Source organism: Bombus fervidus, chromosome 12, assembly GCF_041682495.2.
Source record: "Bombus fervidus isolate BK054 chromosome 12, iyBomFerv1, whole genome shotgun sequence".
In the NCBI taxonomy this organism is placed as follows: domain Eukaryota; kingdom Metazoa; phylum Arthropoda; class Insecta; order Hymenoptera; family Apidae; genus Bombus; species Bombus fervidus.
Window position 1 is genome coordinate 3,948,979 of NC_091528.1, and position 22,222 is coordinate 3,971,200.

Genomic DNA, 22,222 nt, shown 5'->3' on the forward strand with positions numbered 1-22,222 from the left:
TCTTGCAATCTTGCAAACTATCCAAACGAGAGATGCAAGATCCGATACGCGAAATCACACTCGCTAAGGTAATCGTTTCGAAAATGGTTGCCAAATCAAGAGCTGTATGTCCAGACGATTCACGAAATAGCAAATCACCCGTTCATGACGCCTATCTGATATGCAGTTACGCGATTACGGGATTCGCAACGATCCTTGAACTGCTGTCTCTATCCTTGCACGTTGAGATGCATGGAGGATAATACAAGGATCACCGCAGCCGGATCCTGCGGGTTTCCTCATAGTTATAACAGAATATTCGCGTTCACCGGGACGCAATCCTATTCCGTGGCATTTCCCCTTGACGATCCTGCCATTATACTGTCCATAAACGTGTCCAGGTCGATCGTTGCGGGTTTAGGATTCACCGAGAAACGGTGATGTAGTTACTTCCGTTCGTAGAAACTCTAATGACCGCGTATCCACGTTGTCACCTAGCTATAATCACTGACGGTTAATAACTTTTCAACAAGATCACTAACAATCCTCTAACACCTCTCTAACTGTCTCTGTATTCCTCTGTATGTGTATAATTTCCTGTGGTGTCCAGCGGGAAAAGATAATGATGATCCTATAGATTTTATTCTTCTTCCTTTCATTGCTGATACGTCATTGAGCTCTGTCGCTTCCTTCCTTTCCATCAACTTAATTCGTCTGAGTGAAATTTTAATTGATTCCTGATTAAAATAACTCGATGGTTCTCTTATGCAACTGATATAATATTATTAGTGAATTAAATTATCTGATTATCTTATTCGACAAAAAGTTATGAAACTGTGAAAGAGGAGTTTATAACCTACAACTTGTTACCAATTTACTAGTATTATTCGTTAATAAGATAGACAAGAGAGGAACCTGCTGATTGAATGTACTTGTCCGAACGTGAACTCCTATTGTATGAACGAAAATGAGGAGGATCAGTAGATTCCTATTATATGAACTTCAATTATTAAGCTACTTGTCCCCCAACAAATTCGCATAAACAAAGCTCAACCATATTCTACTTATTCTCTTTTTCCGAAACTTCTATAGATAATAACTGTCATAACGCAACTTTTCATCTCTTTCATTCCAAATCAATCGATAGAAATATCTGGTAATTTGCATACAAAGTTTCAAGCGATAAACAAATTTTCACGTTCCTCCAATTCCTAAATAATTATACAGAGAGGAGATTATTATATTCTGAGTCAGGATATAAACCGTAGAAATTTAATTATCTCAAAACCGGAATGTTTAAAGTAATGACTTAAATGGAGTCTCGAAAAGGTACAAATTGAAGGTAAAAGGAGGCAGCTAGAAATTTAATAATTTTCATAGGAAAGGTTTATGACACGCGTGGTTTTCTACAAAAAATGTCTCGGCGTTCCTGTGCTCCACGGAGACTTCTAAACGCATCGCCATCAAAGGATTTGATCCTCCAAACGGATTAAGTTGAGCGACATTCCACGAATTCCAGGTTCCCGCTTTCTCCTCTTCCGCTCGCCAAAAGACACCACCGAATGCTAAATGCTAAACTATCTCTCGCACACGGAGCCAACGTGGACTCAAACCAATTACAATTACCTTGAAGCTAGAACAATCGTAGTTTTAAGTTTATACAAGTTAAGTGTAGAAGACTTGGTATCGTACGATTGGAAACGCAAATGGGAAAAACCATGTTCAAAGACAGACGCGAAACGAGATGATACGAGTTCCTTAATAGAATCTGTCAAATGTCATAAAGAACGTTTGTGCAGTTATCTGCGCTACGCAAAAGTCGAGATACCTTCGAGATAAATAATAAATATGCAGAAAACCATGAAGGAACGTAGAATATGTGAACAAAGGTACTGTCTTTGAAAGGAATCGTTTCTGATAACCAGCGAATGCTTAAACAAATATTTAATATTCAATGGTTGGTTCGATTTATTCTTCTTTGACTCTATAACTTCATGTGAGTTCAAAATTACATTTATCTGTACTTCTTAATACTCAAGTTGTTTTACTGTCCTGTTATACCATTCCTTTGACATCAAAGAGTTTATTCATAGCAATTAATAGCCCGTAACTCTTAAGTCATAATGAGAAATTATAACAAATTAGAATTCTCTTTCTGAATAGTTTCACTAATTTTGCAAACATAATAATTAATGAAATGAAATCTTGAATTGGAATTTCTTGTATCTACTAACTATTACTAATTCGCTAAGTATCTCCTTTGAATTTGCCATAAATGGACAAACATTCGAATAAGACTTTGTAGAAGGTTAAAACAGATTCTATAATTCTCATCTCTACGAGATTATCCTATAAAAGAAGATAAATAAAGCGTCAGCTTGTGTTCATCGATCGCGAGATCGATTTAATTGGGTAATTCATTCAGTAGGACGATTCAGGTGTTCGATTAGGGCGATTTTTCTCAATCGTTAAGCCAAGGAGTTAGCCGAAAGGATGTTAAACCAGCGAGCGGAGCAATTTCAATTTATTCCTGTCATGCTACCGTCCCGCAGGAAGGAATTATATTGTCCGAGGGATCAGTAACTAATTAAAAGTTTCACCTCTTCCGGCATACCCTGCTCAATCAACGACAAACTAACAAGGGATGTCAGTCTCCTTTATCTAGACTTAGCTCGATGCAAGAGACGTATTAGTATTCATTATACGAGCGAATGGTTGACTCTGAACTGTACCAGGACACACGAAATCCCTTGGGAATGCCTTGAATTTCTAAACAATCCTCTCCCGTTGTTATTCAATAAGGGATCATTCCAAGAATATTTAACTCGATCGTTTGCTAATTGAAATTTATGACACAGTTTGTTCGACATAGATCGTTTCCTATACCACGTGTTAATTTCATCGGTATACTTCAATCATTTGACATTTTATATTTTTCTTCTAACGCATGAATGTATACGATGAACATAATATACACAAAAAAACTACAGGTCAAACACAATGTTTAAAATGGAATATTTATACGATTTTTAGGTGCCAGTAGATCTCGATGATATCAGAAAAATTACCGTAATTCGGTAGTTTTGTGAAAGAATCTGTAAATAAATAATGATAATGAATTAATTCTGAAAATAGGATTGTTCATTGGTATTCAGAAGAAACCAAACGCTTAATTAATGGAATATTTCACTAAATTAAAATATTCAGAACCCAGAGATAGCAAATATTCTCTTCTATATTACAAAATATATTCAATTATTCTGAATAATATTCGCGTTTCATATGTCAATCAAGAACTCCGCAAAGATCATTTAAATCCATAAATATTCAATCTCTCTTCGTCTGTAATATATAAATTACACTGTGTTTCTCCTACCTTGATAAATTTTGCACTTTCCAATTTCCAGAGAGGAAGGAAAATTTCTGTATTTCTATGAACGCAAAGTGCACAACTTGCACCACGTGGGTACCATGGGACAAAGAAATCTTCTAATAAGAAATTTACAGATCACGGCTCATGAATTATTACACGTGTAATAAATATCTGGTTGTACACACTGAATTCAGTAATGTCAGGAACACGACCGACCCAATGTCTTGCGATTTATGGAGTAGTAAAGCCACCCCCTGGTCAGAGTTTGCACTCCCAGAAACCACCCGCTTTAGTTTATGTAGTGACTACAGAGAAGCTAACACCGTTGCCATGACAATGGCTTGATGTTGCATGTAATTTCTGACGTTGCATTATAGCAGCCATAATGGCTTCGCTATAAGAATGATTGTATTATTACAAATCCCTTCTACCATTTTAAATAAATTATTGGCTGCCTCGATCTTTGCTTAACTCTAACTCTTCAATCATTATTCCTTTAATATATTAGGTCTTCCGAAAAGTTTCTTTCGTTTTATAATGAAATTATAAAATAGATAATAATGGATGCAGAAATAATGGATGCACAACATTTTCCGTTTTATATTATTTTATCGAGTTACGTATGATCCATTTTGTTCTATCAAGATAAAGATTACAACGTTCGACAAATTAAGTTTTATCTTTATATAAAGATGAGTCATTGTAAAAGACATGTCTGTAAAAGAAAGACACTTTCCGGACAACCTAATATATGACAACTGAACTATTATTGGTTTCTTGCGAAACATCGTGGAGTTAACTTCATCAATTGTCTCGTATTAAAGTATTTCTCTCTAGCCACCAAATGACACAAAGGTCAGAAAATGAAGAAAAAATTGAAGTTATCATACTTTTCTCGCGCGATCCTCGGTTAAACTTTTAAATTCTCTAGGAAATAAGAAGATAACTTCCTAATTGCAAATAAGAGAAAATAAAAGTGAAGTTTCTGTACGTTCAACCACATTGCATTTTATATTCAAGAAAAGAGGATCGATGGATTCTTTATATTTAGTCCCTAGGTTCTGAAAGTATTGTTAAGTATAACGAAATTTCAAAAGAAAATAACGTCTTGAAAGTTCGAAGATCGTCGATATTTGACAAGAACGTTAAAAATACGTCCGCCTGCTGGAGTTCCAGAGAATTCTAAATAATTCAAGCAATCACGTTCCCGACATTTCAATGGTGAAGTTCTATCTACTCAAACGGGAATCATGGAGCCACCAAGCAATCCCCTTACGTCGAAGGTGTCTCTCATTTATATTCCCTGATTTCCGGCTCGATGTCAGGAATAGCACCTCGAGTCACTGCAATCTGTTCCGTAGGTCCTTTGAGAAGGAGGTTAGGAAGGATCTACTCGATTATCGGGAGTAATTAAACTCACCGCCCGGATTGCTATCCAGAACGCATAATTAGGACCTCGGAATTCGAGTGACGATTAACTCGATTGCTCCTTTCGAACGATGGAATTTCTAGACTTATCCAAGGAATAAAGAAGAAAATGAGAAGCGTAAAACCTGATTCACTCTTTGGCATCAGACCTAGATATCGACTTTTGCTTGCTGACGAGTTTTTAGAATGTCACTGTTCCGTTTAAAAACGTCTCTCGACCCAGTTCTTGCTCTTTTCGAATCTTTCTGCTCTTCCCGAGTATAATTCCCTTCTCAGCCGATTCGTCAATGTTAATCCTCGCAGATTAGAAAGAATAAACCACGGAACTCAATGATTGTTGCAATAAGGCTGAGAAACTGTTTGAAGATATCGAGTTAAAGGTCCGTATGGTACAAAGGGAAACTAAAGAAGGTGTTTAAAGGGGAAGACGGTATAATTTGGCAAAACAGAATTATATTTGAGTAGAGCAACGAATCTAAAAAACATAGATGACTGTTATTAACGTGGACTGTTATAAAAGTGTCTAATACAGTTACAGATTAATACATATTAATAATGTATATTAATACATATCAATAATACGTATTAATAATGTATAACTATTGTAGTTTGGATTTGTTTCTAAAATGTATTTAAAAGACCCTTATTTCCAAAACTTTATTTCTAGAATTTCATTTGCTTCTTTAATAAACTTGTCAGTGGTACGCAAAGGAGTCTACTAATATTAACAATTTGCGTCTTGTGTATTGTAAACGTCCACTAGCGATATACCCAAGTTCTATCATGTAAAAAGACTCTCATAATTGCTTGAACTGAAGTTAATAGAAGGTAAATCATTTAACAAACCTCTATGGAAAAATAATCTCCACGATCCAAGTAACACTAATTTCTATTTTTCTTCTATTTAGGTAGAAATAGTCTGACGTTGGCAACGTTCTTCGTTGGAACTCGAGCAAAAGTGGCAATATTCTCTACAACCAATTGAAGTAACTCATCATTAACAACACCTGTGGCGTCGTCGTCCAATTTCGTTAATCGAGTTTCGTAACGGGCAGAAAAACTTGCCCCTTCTGGTCGATGGAAAGGGTTGGTTCACGATTTTAATAACGTTCGTGAAGGTGCAGGCGGGTGAAGAAGAGTGAAGGGAGGACGGCCATTTAATAACCATAATCATCCTGTTTTGAAAACATCGACCATTCGTAGGCGGTTCACGAGCAAGCAATTTTAGAGGGTGAAGAATAAAAGGATTAATTGAAAGCAACGAGTATATATTATATACTATATGGTATATATTATATATATATGGGTTGGTTGGCGGCGTGATTTTCAAGGATGAAGCGAGAGAACGACCGGTGTCAGGTTGCAATTTCGTGTGACGGGGCTGGTTAGAGACGCGGACACGACATAATTACCCAAGTTGCCAACAGCACGTGGAACCTACTTGCCTCCGGAAGACAATGCCAGCCCTTGGTTTCCCTTATGACTTCCGCCTCGTTTCAACCACCAGCTTTCACTCCCTACGCTTAAACTACCCCTCGTATCATAGGGACTGTTACAGTCGTCCGGATTAATTTAGAATTTATTTCGAGGGAAACGGAGATTCCTGACCTTTTACGAGCGATACTGTATTACGATAACAGTTAAACTTTACTGAATCCATTACAGAGTTGATAGTAATCGGAAGATTTAGTAAAGTTATCAACTATAAATACAGGAATATTAGTTCTTAATTTGCTATACTGCATGCTTAACAATGGATGTATGCTTCTATTAAACTTGATTAAAAATCCAAGTATTTGGAACGTAGACTCTGTCTCGTGCTTTCTACAAGTAAAACTTGCTGAATTTCATATATGAATGACTTTACTTGATACGTGTATTCTGCATACATCGACTAGGTTATATATATTAAATACATTTACTGTAATAAAAAATGCACGTACAAAATAATACACGTATGTTCTTACCAAATCATAATTCAAAATTTAGCTCTCCTCTAACGTAGATTTTATTTTATACTTTCTGAAAGAATTTCACAAACTTCATACAAGTATGAGTATTTCGTATGTGTATACATTGGGTAATAAGTACATACGTACATTGAATTAATACATTTTTATATACGTTGAGTTAATACATTTAATTAACGCATTCACTGTGGCAATAGAATTCGAATGGAGGAGCAATAACTGAAGACCTAGCGGAACAGATAAAATGTTTATACCATGATGTAGTGGTTCTGAGAATGTGTATGGAAATTGAGATGCATGGTGGTCACGTGGAGATTTAGTTGCACGATGGCACGTGCCCAGAATACATAGCATGCATGTGATCGAGAATCATACGAGAGTTCCTGCCGAAGGATCATGAGGGAATTGTAAAAAGATTAATAAAAATCAAAGCCAACAGGTGTGACTTTTTTTAAGAATACTAATTGATTAATATTATTTCTTATATCCATTGTCATACTAATGCCTGTATTGATTACTATTATTCTATTCGTACGTTCGCTAACGAAACCTATTAACCTAGCGATTAAACATTGGTAGAATTTTGTCGAATAATTGGGAAAAAAGAATATTGCATGTGGTTACCATTAATCGATGCGGAAACGTTACGACTTCACTCTCTCTCTTCCCTCTCTCTCTCTCTCTCTCTCTCTCTCTCTCTCTCTCTCTCTCTCTCTCTCTCTCTCTCTCTTGCTCTGTGTGTGTGTTTCGAGAATGTTTGCGCTCGCATGGTTGTGCGGGTGCTTTGAACGTGCGGCAAGGCGAGGTGTTTAATTAAACGGAGTTGTGTTTGCCGTGCTCGTTGTATCTTGGACCGATCGATTGGTCTTCTTTCACGGAAGCCTTGTGGAAAATTGATTTGTTAATGAAATGATTTCCACTCGAATATACAAAATGCAACGCGTTGTTTAGCGTATTTCATATAATTCCGATGAAATATGTACGTTCTGAATTGAACTCTCATTTGATATTAATTATTAATTAATCGTTTATGGTCGATAATTAAACTAATTGGAACCACGTAAATTAACGATCGTCATAAATAAAGTAATAACTTCCAATAAGAATCAAGGTATCATCGAATAACATCGATATAGTAATGAAACTTTTTACGTAGATACGATCGACGGTTTAATGAACCTCTTTTTAAATTTCAACAATAGCGTCGAATAATAAATTCGCAGCTGCATCCTGAGATTACACCGAGCAATTACGCGAGCAGAGATACTAAACTGTGCAGCACTTTAGACGTTGATAAATCATCCGCACCTTGTAATATTCAAAGAGTTTCAGACCTCGGCTCCGTAGTCGCGTACGCATGCGTAATTTTCAATTCGCTTGTTCCGTCAAAAGTTTCGTTACGTACGCCAAGTGTTTGATTTTATGCGTGATGCAAATGCAACGAGTTCCGCTACAAAGAATTGACAAGTTATCTCTCCTTACTATTTCTCTCGCGAACAAGCCATCGCCGATCGATTTTATTCCAGTGAAAATAAAAGGAAGACGTTTGTAAGTGACAAAGAGAATGATTGCTATTGAAATGTTTGACATATTTACAAAATCCCCTCAAGAGTACCTGAGAATTTGTAAACCCTGTTTATCGTTGAGCAGAGGAGGTATACGTAAACCAACAAAGTTACAAAGCGCGGCGAACAATGATGTACGATTAAAATGATGGAATCACGGTTACACGTCGAACAAAGGCGAAAGAAACGTATAAATATTTGATCTGGAATTCCAGCGTTTGAACAACTCAATAATCCTCGAATGAAAAAAGTTCTCGTCGGGATGAAAGTTGCGAAGCGGCTCCCATTGGAAAATTACCCCTTTGGCTTCCTTTTTTCGTGCGAAACACTCTGCGTAAACAATGCTCGCTCTAATTCGCGGATTCTTGATCTACTTTTAATTTCACACGCGCTCGCCCGTTTTATACATTTCCGTCGTTCCAAATAGAAACTTGTCGGTACACAATGTGCGAGATTATATCATTTAACTTTTCAAAGAGAAAAAGAAAGTCAAACGACACGTGACAGAAAGTTTCATCTTTCATCTGTTTTTTCATCAACATTTCAACGCACGTTAAAAACCGCAGCTATTATGAACTTGGGTCGACAAAGTATCAAATTAAATAATCTTTGAACTTTTTTCAACTATGAAACAAATATAGTAACGGTACTAACACTTTTAAATGAAGCTACATATATAAAGAATATAACGATTCGACTCTTCGAATAGAAATGTACGGAACAAGAAATCGTCGTTAAAGATTCGTCTGGAAAGAGGAAAGGATAACAAAAGTTTGGTGGTAAGCAGCAATTTTCTGAGGTACGCGTCGCTGAACTCACGATTACGTGAACGTAATCCTAACTCCGCTAATTTCAGAAATACCTGGATCGTTTTAATCGCCTCGTTAATCCCGGTGTATCGCGGCCACGGATCGAACTTTCAACGTGTTAGTCTTTCACGTTGTTAACAGAGAGGGCGGAATTTGCCACGAAACTAGGCTGAAGCGAACGAAAATTCTCATGCATGAAAGATGAAACATAATAATGAAGTCCCTTGGAGTTTGTTCAAGCCTATTGCATAATCGATCGCCCGGTTAAAGCATGCCGGCTTTAACGTCCGTTTTTTTAGACGTCGCTGGGAAAATCCGAGACGTGAAATATGATCCTGAAACTTCGTTTTCTCAGCTTGTTTCTCGTAAGAAATCCTATTTACCGAAACTGAAAGATGAAATTGTTTCTACATTCTAATTGTTTCTTCTGCCTGAATCGACTGGTTGATAGTATAGCACAAACATTATTCGTTCTTACAGTACTAAATATTTTAGATGCGATTGGTTCTTATAGACCAGGTGCAATTTGCTACGATTATCGCTACAATCACAATATCTTCTATACTTCTATTAAAAAATATGCGAAACGCGTTAAATTTTTTTCGCCAGATTACTTGAAAGTAAATTTCAGAGATTTCATCAGAGCCAGCGTTTGGCTCAGAGATTAATTGAACGACTGATTTGTCAAATATTTAAGAATGTCAACTTTGAATTGATGCGATACTGACTTCTTAGTATTACTCGGTTAAAATATTCTATCTAATATTTTGTTTTTATTTTTCAAAATATATGGGAATATTTGAAACTGTCATGTTTTTTATCTTCTAAATTATATTGTATATGCTGGTATTAAATGAAGATTTTTACTAAAGAGGATAGAATATTAATTAGATGTTAAATGAATACTTACATTGATTCTTTACTAACTTAAAAGGTCAAAACGATACTTGGTAGATATGATAACGTTGGAAACACGGACGAATTTATTTTATTTCGTATACTTAGAGAATCGAGGAACCGTAAGATCCAGCGGTTAGTCGAGAATTCACTGTGTGCTACGGTTATGTTTGAAGGGGGCGGGAATCTGTTCGCGAAATTTACAATTCACGGAAGCGGAAACTACCGGTAGTAGCGAAGAAATAGCTTTCATTTCGCGAAACACTTCAGCTCAGCGCAAAGCGCGGCATGTAGTGGACAAAAATCGAAATAATCGTTGTTCGAGTTTGATCTTATCATTCGATGACATTATCAACCTGTAGATAATATAAATGTAAACAATACTTCCCTAAAAAATCGATAGAGGATCTGCAAAAACCGTTTGTACATTGAAATCTAATCATTTGAGAATTAGCTCAGTCATTCATTATACCTTTTTGTTCGTCAATTCTTATTAAATGGCGTTTATTACACCTTAAATATGAAGAATTTGATATGTATAATTTTAATTTCCAATTTAAAAGCTTCTTCCTCTCTTTAAAGAACAGTTCAAATCATCTTCGAATTTTGATTGCTCTATGTCCAGCAAACTGCTACATCGGATGTTCTTATATTTTTTAGTCAAATCCATTCGTAATCGCGACTTGATTGAAGAGTGAACTTCTAATCACGTTCGTTCCGAGAAAATTTTTAAAGTTACACGAAAACTTTGTTTTTTACTAAACGTCACAATATCTGACGAAATGGAAGGATAAACGATCTCTGTACGGCACTCACGAAAAAATGGAAAGATTATTTTCGGCATCTGCACTGTATACTGTACACTTGTCATGTCACCGACTGTGGTCGGACAAAAAATGAATATTCAAGATATTTCAACCGAGCCAGTGAGTAGGGAAATACTAACAAATATTTGGCAAACAAACTTTTACTCACGTCGGGATCAGCTATATCGAGTTTCAGGAAAATGTGCACATTATATGCATTTTTTGATCTTCGCCCCGAATCCTAACATCAAATGCCGCACTGTGAAACGTGCGAGCCTGGCCTGCGAACGCACGCACATCGCCTGCGAATTTCGGTTCTCGTCCCAAATTCTTGTTCAGATGCCGCACTGTGCAGCGCCAAGGAAACGCGACCAGATGTCGAAGTAAACAAGAAATAATTCACGAAAACGTCGCCGCGCATGAGCTGACATGTTTCCCGTGGAAGCAGCATACTAAGCAGTGCACACAAACCGCGAATATCTTTCTTTAAAACAAAGTTTATGGTACAACGAAACTCGAAATCTCGAGGTATCGAAATCGAGAATTCTTTAAGAAAGTTTGAAATACAAATTTTTCCATTGCTTTCGTATTTTAAAGCAGAATATTTTTCAGAATATTTGGTAGAATCATAGCACTAAATCAAATTACTAAATATCATGACTGTCCTGAATAAAAGTTACTGTATTATATTTCTGAAACTCCTCTGTACTTTCAATCCCTCGAACATAGCTATTGTAATAAGTATACTTTTTAGTTTGTTATATAAATGGATCCTCAAAAATTTTCGATTTGGTATATATATATATGTAGGAGATGAAAGGACATCGGGTCCTTTCTTTTGGTATGTTTGGGAAGGTCCCCAATACTTTAGTCCAGACTTTTTATTATAGCCGTACTTAAAGAATAAAACTGAAAAATAACTGTTTATGATTTAATCCAATTATGTTTGCCCGAGATTTATAACAGTGGGCTTGGGCTCGAAGTGACATAACGGGTCGCTGAACGTAGCCACGGTCACAGGAGGGCCGTGTACCTAACAGAGGTATGGAGTAATTAAATAGCTCTCCTTAAAAACAAAGATTAACTCGTGGGGTACAGAGAGGTACGGAGAGGAGTATATAAGGCTACTTCCACTTGGAATGAGATTCAGTCGGATAAGTTTTACTTATACTGTGAACAAGTACATTGAGTCACACCCGAATCGTGGATCAGTAAGTTAAGTTCAACTTAAACTGTGGAAGAAATCGCATTCGTCATCCCGTTGACCGTGGATTCGTTATCGAACCTAAATCCATTGCCATCAACATCTCGATTATCTGATCGCCGCTATTACTTGTTAAACTCTGTAATAATCACATTTGTATCAATAACTATCATCGATAGTACATAACAACGATGGCGAATTCCCGTGAAGATTCATTATACGTCCTTAACTCAAATGATAACCCGACATATATGATTAAACAGTCAATGGAAATGAGAAAAAATTCCGTGAAACAATCTGGAGAATAATTTAACAATAATTAACCAATTGGCTTTTTCTTTGTTAATCATTCTCTTCGTTAATATTTTAACGATTTTGATAGTCCTGTTGCTAGGGCTATTCTAATAGGGCAATTAATCATTCCTAACAATTTCCCGGCGAATAAATGGATATACACGTAATACTTTTAAAACTACTTCCACTGCTATTCACATAAATATATAAATCATAAGATGAATGGTTATCAAAAGAATTCGCCGACAGAATACTTTCTTGCAACTTCTATGATCGTCGAAACTTCCTTGAAAGCATTGAAATCGCATAGATCCAACACCTACCGCAGTCGATACAATTTGCTCGAAGGAAAGTGGAAGAAAAACAGGAAGAAAGATTCCAAGTCTCCGAAGCGGCTGTATAACTGGATGTCTCTTTAAGTACACATGTAGGACGATACCGTAAGCGTCGGAGAAAAGGGTGAACACGAATTCTTTCACGGATAGAGGCAGTCGCCAGACTTCTCTCTACTTCCATTCGAACTGACGAGCTCTCCCCTTTCGGGGGTTTGGGTGATGCGATGGGCGGAGGCACGTCACAATCGGCTTGACCAGCACAAAGCTTTCGGCAAACTCGCGCAGAGAATCCGCGAGGGTAAAGCCGATATCCCAAAGCAAACTGAACACTCAGCGAAACGAGCCTGCCGACGTAATCTCTTCCTACCCTTTCAGACCGAAAGGAATCGCCCTCCTCTGGCTCAGTTTTCAGGAAACTGCCTGTCCGTCCATTGTACCCTCTCGACTTTCGGTATACTGCCAGAGGCCACCCCCGGCATTCTGTGTTTCCCGACGCGAAAATTCGCTGACGTCTCACCAAGTCTAATTAAACACCACCGCCTTAATAGGAAATTTTCGTTAACGAGCCGCCATTCTAATTGTATCTTGTTCAAGTGTCTCGGTCGTTGACAAAGCAGAATTACTCTATCGTTTCCTCGAGGACAAGATACGCTATCGTTTAAGTAATTCGGTCATTGATAACTAGATTGTGAATATTTATGTAAATTCGTGTTTCTATGAATGCAATTTAAAAACGAAAATGGAACTTGGATAGCTATTATATGTTTTAAAGAGTACTATTTGTTGCAGCACAAGGCGAAATTTTTTTTAAATTAGCATACATCTTTTCCTTTCCTTAAACTCAGCACATTTTGTTATTTCATTGCCTGCGGACCACTAGTCGGACGCTCGAACGTCGCTACCTTACGTGACCGGTATGTAAGGGTTGGAGTTTCTCCTTCTTCAAAACACGCATTCAGCAAAAAATGCTGAGTCAGGAAATTCGAGTATCCATCCTCACAACTTGCCTAGCTTCATGCATTTTTTCTACCGTTATACCGAACCTTTCTTACGCTTCAAAGAAACTCGATTGTATTGAGTTGTACTTTGAGATAGCCCGACAATGATAATCTTTCTTACTGCAACACTACTCTTTGGATGCTTTATATATCTTGTATTATATGCATTCTGTGCATTTTTGCATCCCCAAATTTTCTATAAACGCATAAAAATTCGCAGTAAATTGATAACGCAGTATTATTCTACGTTTGTTTGAAGATGAAATACGTATAGTGCTTTCTATGTATTTTTGCATTTCTGCCTATAAATGCATAAAAATCCGCCATCTACTAGCTATTTCTATTACAAGTATAATCGTTCGCAAATTTTTTACATTGAAACGATGACAAGTGTTTTTCTGTACTTTATTTATAAAATAACTATATAATTCTTCAGCGATCACAGAAATATCAGAAAGTTCAGGAAACACACAAAACTTCGGTACATCCACTGTTAAATCCTACCGTATAAGCGGCGCTGTGAAAGTAGCCTGGTTCAGAATACGCTTACACGTGAAATCCTCTGTTCCTTTTTTAGGTTGAATATATTTCTTTGTTAAAACGCGGGCGTGCATGGTAGGAGACAATATGTGCTCCTAAAAAAAGGGATAAAAAAAGGTGGAGAGAAAAAAGAGAAGGAAAAAATCTCCAAGATTCCGGGGGTTGGCGGAGACGGGACGAAATCTTCGGATGGTAATGCATCATTGACTTTGAAACGCGGAAAAAAGGGAAGCAGGGAAGTTAGAGAGATGCGCGGAGCCGATGAAGATGAAAAAATAAAGTGGGCCACGATACTCCATTAACCTGATTACTGCTACGAAAGTAACGACCCTTTCTGTGCTCGCGGCTTCCGCGCGACTGCTAAACGTGGACACGGCCTACATTCCAGTTCATTTTTAGATAACGTTTTAAACAGGGATTATCAACCGTGAAACAAAGTCTCATCAGACGCCTCGCGAATTTCTCTGCTCTGTTGCTAAGCGCCTGATCTGATCTACATACGCGATCCTTGACTCTGCTAACGATATCGATCGTTATCTGTTTCTACGATATTAATTACTTCTTGCCGTGTAATAACTAATTACGCTCGTCGTTTGTAACTATGATCTCGGTTTAATAAAGACAGGTTCTGTTCCTAACTGAGTTGAATTTCAAGCTTGGTTTCGAGTCTTTGGATCGAAGACCGATAACGACGAATTATATATCATTTTCTGATATTCCAATATTGGTAGTTTCCAAGATTAACTAGCTGAATATTCGTTTACTCTTGAAAAAATAAAACACGCTATCTACCAAAAATTGCATATCAAACTCTTCCCATCCATAAAGTTTAATATCTATCGTAGTACAACAAGCAATTGATGAGAAACTACCATTCAAAAATGAAACTACCGCCCAAAGCTACCAAATGAAAACCAAAATAAGTCGGATATTCTCTTGTTCTTCAAAAAAAAACCACGTTCTACATCAAAAATAATAAATTCTTTTCTGCCTAAAAATTCGATATGGCACTAAAATGGGCAATTGATGAAAAAATATTGACTCGAAAGCTGCGCTCCTTTCCAGAGGCTAATATGTTTCAATTTAGAGTCCCGCTGCGAATTTAATCAATTCTATCTGGGATCCAATACGGCGCAAACTTCCACTCTAACGATCAAACATTTAGCACGTGGTCAGTATCGAAATATTAGGTGCACTATAAATTCACGCACAACATACTTGGCCATTCTAACTGAAAGTTAAACCACGTGTTACCGAATGCAATCTCGCCAAAAGATTTAATATCGAAGGGAACTAGAAATTGAGTCAGACTACACGAGTTTGCACCACAGTTGACTCGAAATATAGTTTCCTACGTGTTTATTATTAACAAGACGTACTGCAACTGTAAAACGACAGGAAAACCGCAGTAATTTTATTCTTTATAATCGTCATAGCTACGTATAATAGTATGTTATGACCCGATCAAATTGACTTTTCAAAACTAATATGTAACAGCGAAATTGGCGTTTGTAATGTTCGAAACTTATAGTAATATTCTGTTACTCGACAAACTCTCCAAATTTTTTTCATTTTGTAATTAAACATTAGATTCAACTAGAATTAAACAAACGATAAACACTTATTAAACACGACATAGAACCACGCCAGAATAATTTATTTATACTTTTCAATGAGAATTGATTGTAAAATTTTTCTAAATAAAAAAAAATTTTTATAATTAAAAATTAAATCTTTAAATTCTACTTTGTACTGTATTGATAAGAGAGACTTTCGAAATTGATGTAACCAGTCATAAATAATAGTAAGTGTATGTAGTAGAATACATGATAAACAGTAAATTACAACATTATTAACACTAGAGTCTGATGATTCCATAAAAATTCCATAATAAGTTTTTCTTCCAACCAGTAGTTCAAAATTAGAAAATCAATAAAAATTAATCATTAATTCTACAAGAATTGTTACTTTGGTAGAATTCATATACTGTCACTACAAATCGACCAAAGTTTTCACATAAATATAAATATGTAAGTACATGGCGTACAACAATGTACACTCGTGGAAACGTTACACATCGCGTAAAAGGGCTTCTACTTTCCCTTCGCTATACCTAACATTCATCTCGCAATTAAAGTTCTCCTATTCTAATTCGTGAGCTTTATTATAAAGGTGTATGATTACGAAGGGGACACCTATATTATCCGGATCCCCGTATTCCTTAATCCCCTGGCTACACAGCTCGACCTCCACGCCGCATGCAATTCCTTTTATCCGCACGCTGACTTCCATTTGTGCGGCAATTAATTTTTTCCACCGGTAAACTTCGCCCACGAGAATTAAACGTGAATCTCTTCGTAACTCTGACTTCGTTGGAAAAATCTATTCAAATTTAATACAAAAACTTCCGTCGTTAACGAAGATCTATCTCTTTCACGGTCTCTCGTTCTCTCTTCTCTTTTTTCCTCAATGATGTTTCAATGTGAACCGTGGCAATGGAAATTTGGTAAAAACGCATGAGAAAGAATTGAATGCCCTCAGGACATTTACCTTATTAGTTTTTATTATTATTCTCGCAAACGATAAATTTTGTGTATATTCGTAGGTATATTACATAGTAAACTAATATTCAATATCAGTAAAATATAAAAACGAAGGAATTTATCAAAAACTTTCTACACGCGAGAACAAATATTTCACGGCATGCAATTCTTCTATTAAATTACTTTGTATTGGTCTGTATTGTCTCTTTTGTAAAGCTTCAGAATCATATTGGATCCTACAGTCCAATGATTTTTTTCCACCACGCTCCATATTTCTATTCACGAAGTGATATCTTTGCGTTAAAAATAAAAACTTATTACAAAATTCCTACAGCTACGGATAAATGCCTACTGGCCAAACAAAATTCCAAAAATTTCGAAAAGACTCACCAGGAAGATTGCGTGGGTATCGACGGCAACGCTCCCGGCGGTAGAGACCTTCTAATCGCCTGACAACAGGCTCTTCCATTTGTAGATACCTCGTTGCAACAAGACGGTGGGTTAGTACACACGTGACGACCAACAACTCCAGTAGACGATGTCGGGAACTCGACCGCAGAGGCACGGACCTTAGGTCTGAGCAGCGGGGACATCGAGAAGCCATCTCTCTGATTAGATGCCGAGCTACTCGAACTACTGGAACCCGGGCTACCACCAAGGCGACCTGGTGATGCGTACGCGAAACCGCGAAGTCGGAAATGAGACTGATGGTATGGGTAGCCGGCAGGCGGTGGTAGCCGATAATGATGATGGAATCCAAGATCTCGTCTCATGTATGGATCACCTGGATCGTTGGTGGGCACATAACGATCGGTAGGCGTGTGTGCAGAGGGTGGTACGTATCTGTCGACATATCTGTCCGGGTAGAGAACCTCCGGAGGTGGTTGAGGCACGTATCGTTCGACAGGCGTGTGCGCGGTTGGCGGAACGTAGCTTCCTGTTGCGCTAGTCGAGCCATAAGTTCGATCGGTCGACGTGGCAACCACCGAAGTACCACAAGACGAGATCGGTGTTATGCGACCGGTGTATCGATCCTTGGGTTTCGGCAAGGATAGATACTTGTCCGCGGCGCGTACAGGAGAGTATCGATCAGTGGCAGAATGAAAGCGATCAGGAGTACCGGACGAAGGTGTGAAGCGATCCGTGGTGCTGACAGGATTGGCGAATCTGTCGTAACGATCCTGGCTGAGCCTGTCGAACTGATCGCCTGGATTGGTATAGCGATCGTTCCCGTAGCTCTGCACAGACTTTGACACCTGAAGATATTTGTCGACGCTGCTTTTTGTCGTACCCTGATATCCGGAACTCCCTGCGCCACCGGTTGTTCCAGTTCCTGTTGCTGACCGCAGATTGGTATTGGCTGTTTCAGGAGTGGGAGAGACGGAGGTGAACCGATCATTGGAAGTGGTGGACTGGGTGGCTGCCGTGTTCGTGTAGGAGGAGTGATACCGGGCGACCGTGTCGGTCGAAGAAGAGGACGAAGAGGATGTCCCGGAGAGTAGACGTTCCGTCGACGATCCCGAGACGACGTACCTGGTCGTGTCGCTGTTAGCCAGTCTTCCGTCGTGTCCTGGTGACGAACTGGCGAGATAACGATCGTTTGATACGCAGAATCGATCGTTTGCTCGCGACTGACCGCAGCGCTGTATCGCCAGATCGTTGAAACGATCGTTGGTGCTGGCATATCTGGACTGGGTGTTTCCAACCTCCTGGAATGTGGAGTATCTGGTGAAATCGGTGGGCGCGGGGGATCCGCTGGACCTGTCTGTATACTTCTGACAGACCGTTTCGACGCCTCGATCGGTATACAGACGTCTTTGTTCGTTGCTGCTAGACGACACCTGCAGTGACCTCTCCGTCGACGTGTAACGCTGATGAGAGGCCTCGGGATTAGGTGAATTGGAGAGGAATCTTTCGGCGCTGGACGATATCGTCGAGTAACGATCGTGGTGAATGGCTGATGTCGCTTCCTGTCGATGGTACCGTTCATGTACAGGCGACTCGCCGAGATACCGATCGGTCGACTTGCTTGCGAACCTCTCTGGCACTGGGGCATGTATAGGTGACGATGAGAGTAATCGGTCCGTCGAAATGGCGCCGTATCTCGATCCGGTCGAATCCTTGCTCGTGGTATATATACCACTCCTGTCCCCTTGTAGACTGGCTTGTAGACTTCCAAGCACCGGCGACGATCCGGACAGCAGGCGATCACTGGTTCCAGCGTATCGTTGCTGATCCTTGGGCTCGTGCATGGAACTCGACGACTGTTGATTGGCCAGTAGTCGTTCCGCCGAAGAGAATCGTTCTTTAGTTGGCATCGGTGAAGCTGGTGCCGTGCCGCTGCCATATCTGGTGCTTGGAGAACCTGGGGGCAGAATCCTATCAGCAGCAGGATAACCAGCCAGACTCTGGGTCGAGGCATATTTCTCGCTTGGGCTGGGTGACAGAGGCGGCGGTGGAACGAAACGGTCGTTCGCTGGTGCCGGTGATGGCGGTGAGGGGAACGTCTCTGATGAAAATGGACTGGTCGCGCAGCCCGATACCAAGATATTGGTATTCGCGTATTCGTTTCCGGTTGACACCAGCTCGTTAGGGGGATGATGGAATCGAAGCTCGGTGCTGGTGGCCGGTTGAAAGCGTTCGCTCGGGGCCAAGGACAATCTCTGCTCACCGTGGAGACCAGTAAGCTCGTTGAATCGTGGAAAACGGTCGGCCAGAACCACGTTTCCGGACAACGATTGTCCAGACGCGGTTGATCTCCCTGGGGTAAACTGGTGGTGGACTTGCAAAGAGGGCTGACCGAATCTCTCTTGATTCTGATAATGGCTGAATCGCTCGCAGCTTGACTGTATCGAACGCGTTTCCGCGCAGGACTTTGGGAAATCGTCGATCGTTGGCTTGTCCGTTGACTTGTCATGCCTCTCGATGCCTGACATTCGTTCACGGCCTCCATAATCGACGTGCTCGTTCCCTTGAGAGGACTGATCGGACTGGTAACGATCTTGGCCAACGGTGACGTTCGATCCATTCGTTCGTAGATCAGTTTGCTGTTGTTGCGCCGTTGGCTTATAACAATCCGAGGAGCTGGTGGAACCGATCTGGGAACCGACACTTCCGGACGTTCCGGCGTTTGATCCTGGAACCGGAGATGACGAGGACCCGTATTGAGGGATCGGATGTTGGTGCAGTAGGAGACGTTCTCTTCGGCCATAGTCGTCGTCTGTCGGCATCCTGGTGGCCCGGGGCCCGCTGTCAGGACATCTGAAATCATTATAGTTCGTCGTTAGTAAAGGTGGTTGTTTCGAAAAATTATAATGTAGGTAAACAGAAGTTTCGATATAACGTATAATGTAGATGAATAGATCAAAATAATGGATTTCTAGAATAAAAAAAATTCTTTTTTAATAGAAATTTTTCTTCCTATATGATACGTGTAATAGGCTTCTACAGTATCTATTATTCTAATGCAGTCTTTATACTTTGATCGTTTCATTTTACCGTTCATCCCTTAACGGAACCTTATTAATTTCGCTTTTTTCGTATGATTTTGATCGTATACTAATTTTATACATTAATTTTAACGAAATTTCAAAACGACTTCTGCAGTCCATATCATTTAATTTCATCGTCGATTCAAAAAAAGTAATTGTTTAATAAGCTTCATGAAATACATCATTTTTCCGACTCGTGTTCTGATTTATTAAACTCAACTTTCTTTGTGTTCAGCGTTTTAAATATCCATATCCTTCTTTAATATTTCGACGGTGAAATATAATGCACAAATACAGCTGGGAGGCACGTACGAATTGCTTGCTACGTGACGTTAAAACGCTGGTCATATAATCGATTGCAAATTAATTGGGGCCACGCTCGCTCGCGCTTCGCCCTGGTCCACGCGTGTTCGAACGAGTGACGCGTGCGGTCGTTCGTAACCACTGGCAAGCCTGCAGCGTATCGCTGCAAAATACAACGATTTCATCGATCACTGCTTAAATCCCCCAAAGAGTATTGAATACTATTCAGTGTCTGGACCATCAAACTTTTACTACGCGTTGTGTGAACGTGAATGACACCAGAATTCTCGACTTTGCTTCTCCATTTTACTAGTTTGGACCGTACAATGCTCGTTTATAGTAACTTAAGAATAGCTCAAGATTTAGATGATACCGAATCGTTTAAAATTGTAAAAATTTAGGGAGCAGGTATTCTTACAGTATAAGATTGGCATTCTAGAGATTTGAAAATGTTTGAAAATAAACTGAAACAAAATAAGTCGCTCTAGATAGATTCCAAAATAGTACTTTAAGAAATAAGTAACTCAAAATCATCTATTTGCCACGTACTGAATTATTTCGAATTTTCGAGGTAAATAAATAAGAAAGTTAGACATTTCCTTGATATTACATTAAACGTTTCCGATAGGAAAGTTTCGAAATGCCAAGTACGGAAGAAAAAACAAAAAAAAGATTACGAGCGCAATCGCTAGTTTTACTGTAAGTAGAAAATACCAGTGTCTACACAGACACTCGGTGCTTGAATTCTTGGAGCGCATGCTCGGCCCAATAGCTTATTTGCGCGTAAACTGACAATTCCAACACTAAACCGAAACGTTTCTACCGATCTAATGAGAGCATCCTTACGCGTGAAGCACATACTATAATATATTACATAACAAAATTTATGTAATACAGCTTCTGTAGCAGCGTGCCTTCCATTGAATAAATTAGAAGCGAACAGATTGGTTGAATGACGTTCAAACTTCCCGATGTCATAATTATTCGAAGCTGTCTCCTTTGTAACGGACTATTTAAGCCACTTAATTACTCTTCCATTTAGCTAAGAACTCTTTCGAAACGAGGCTTAATTAAAAGATGATTACACAACTTGGTAATTACGAATTTATCGACATTTTCCTTCTTTGCATACTGGTCGAACAACAATTTTCTTTTAGACTATACAGAATTGTAACTGTCATGTTGGAAATGTCATATTACACGATCATTACTTCGATCATGTTTCAGTTCATAGGAGGTTGCAAGAAGAGAGAAAGCGTAATTGACCGTATATTAAAGGAGAAGCTAGAACCTACAATCACTCGCGAGTAGAATGAACCTTGTAATTGATCGGACGTTTCTATAGAAGAAGATGATGGCTTGCTTGAATTATCGACTCACCTCGTCCTGTTATTTGCAAACGTGTCGTTTAATCGCAAAACAGATCTCGCGTTTACACGTATCTCTTATGTATCGTCCCTATCTTATCGTTCCTTTGCTTTACATATAATGCCGCCTTTTCCCTAACAATCTGTAAATTTTCTATCTACGTGTTTGCTGTCGTTGTTTATTCAGGTATTATGATGAAAGATAGTGATAGAAAATATTTAATGTTGAAATCTCGAATAATATTTTAAAGAATATAAAAGTGTTGAAAGAATGTAAAAATACACACAATTTTTTTTTTTTTATGAAAATCGTATATTTA

At 38.8% G+C, this 22,222-nt stretch overlaps 1 protein-coding gene across 6 annotated transcripts in view; it reads right to left on the reverse strand.

Annotated features, from left to right (window-relative positions):
* Nucleotides 1-22,222, reverse strand: part of Rho-5 (rhomboid-5) — a 290,319-nt gene that overhangs the window by 156,208 nt on the left and 111,889 nt on the right. For all 6 annotated transcript variants that reach the window (XM_072014674.1, XM_072014675.1, XM_072014673.1 and 3 more), the window contains exon 4: nt 17,132-20,002. In XM_072014674.1, the coding sequence (XP_071870775.1) occupies nt 17,132-19,971 (2,840 nt within the window). In that variant the 5' untranslated portion in view covers nt 19,972-20,002. The remainder of the gene's footprint in view (nt 1-17,131; nt 20,003-22,222) is intronic.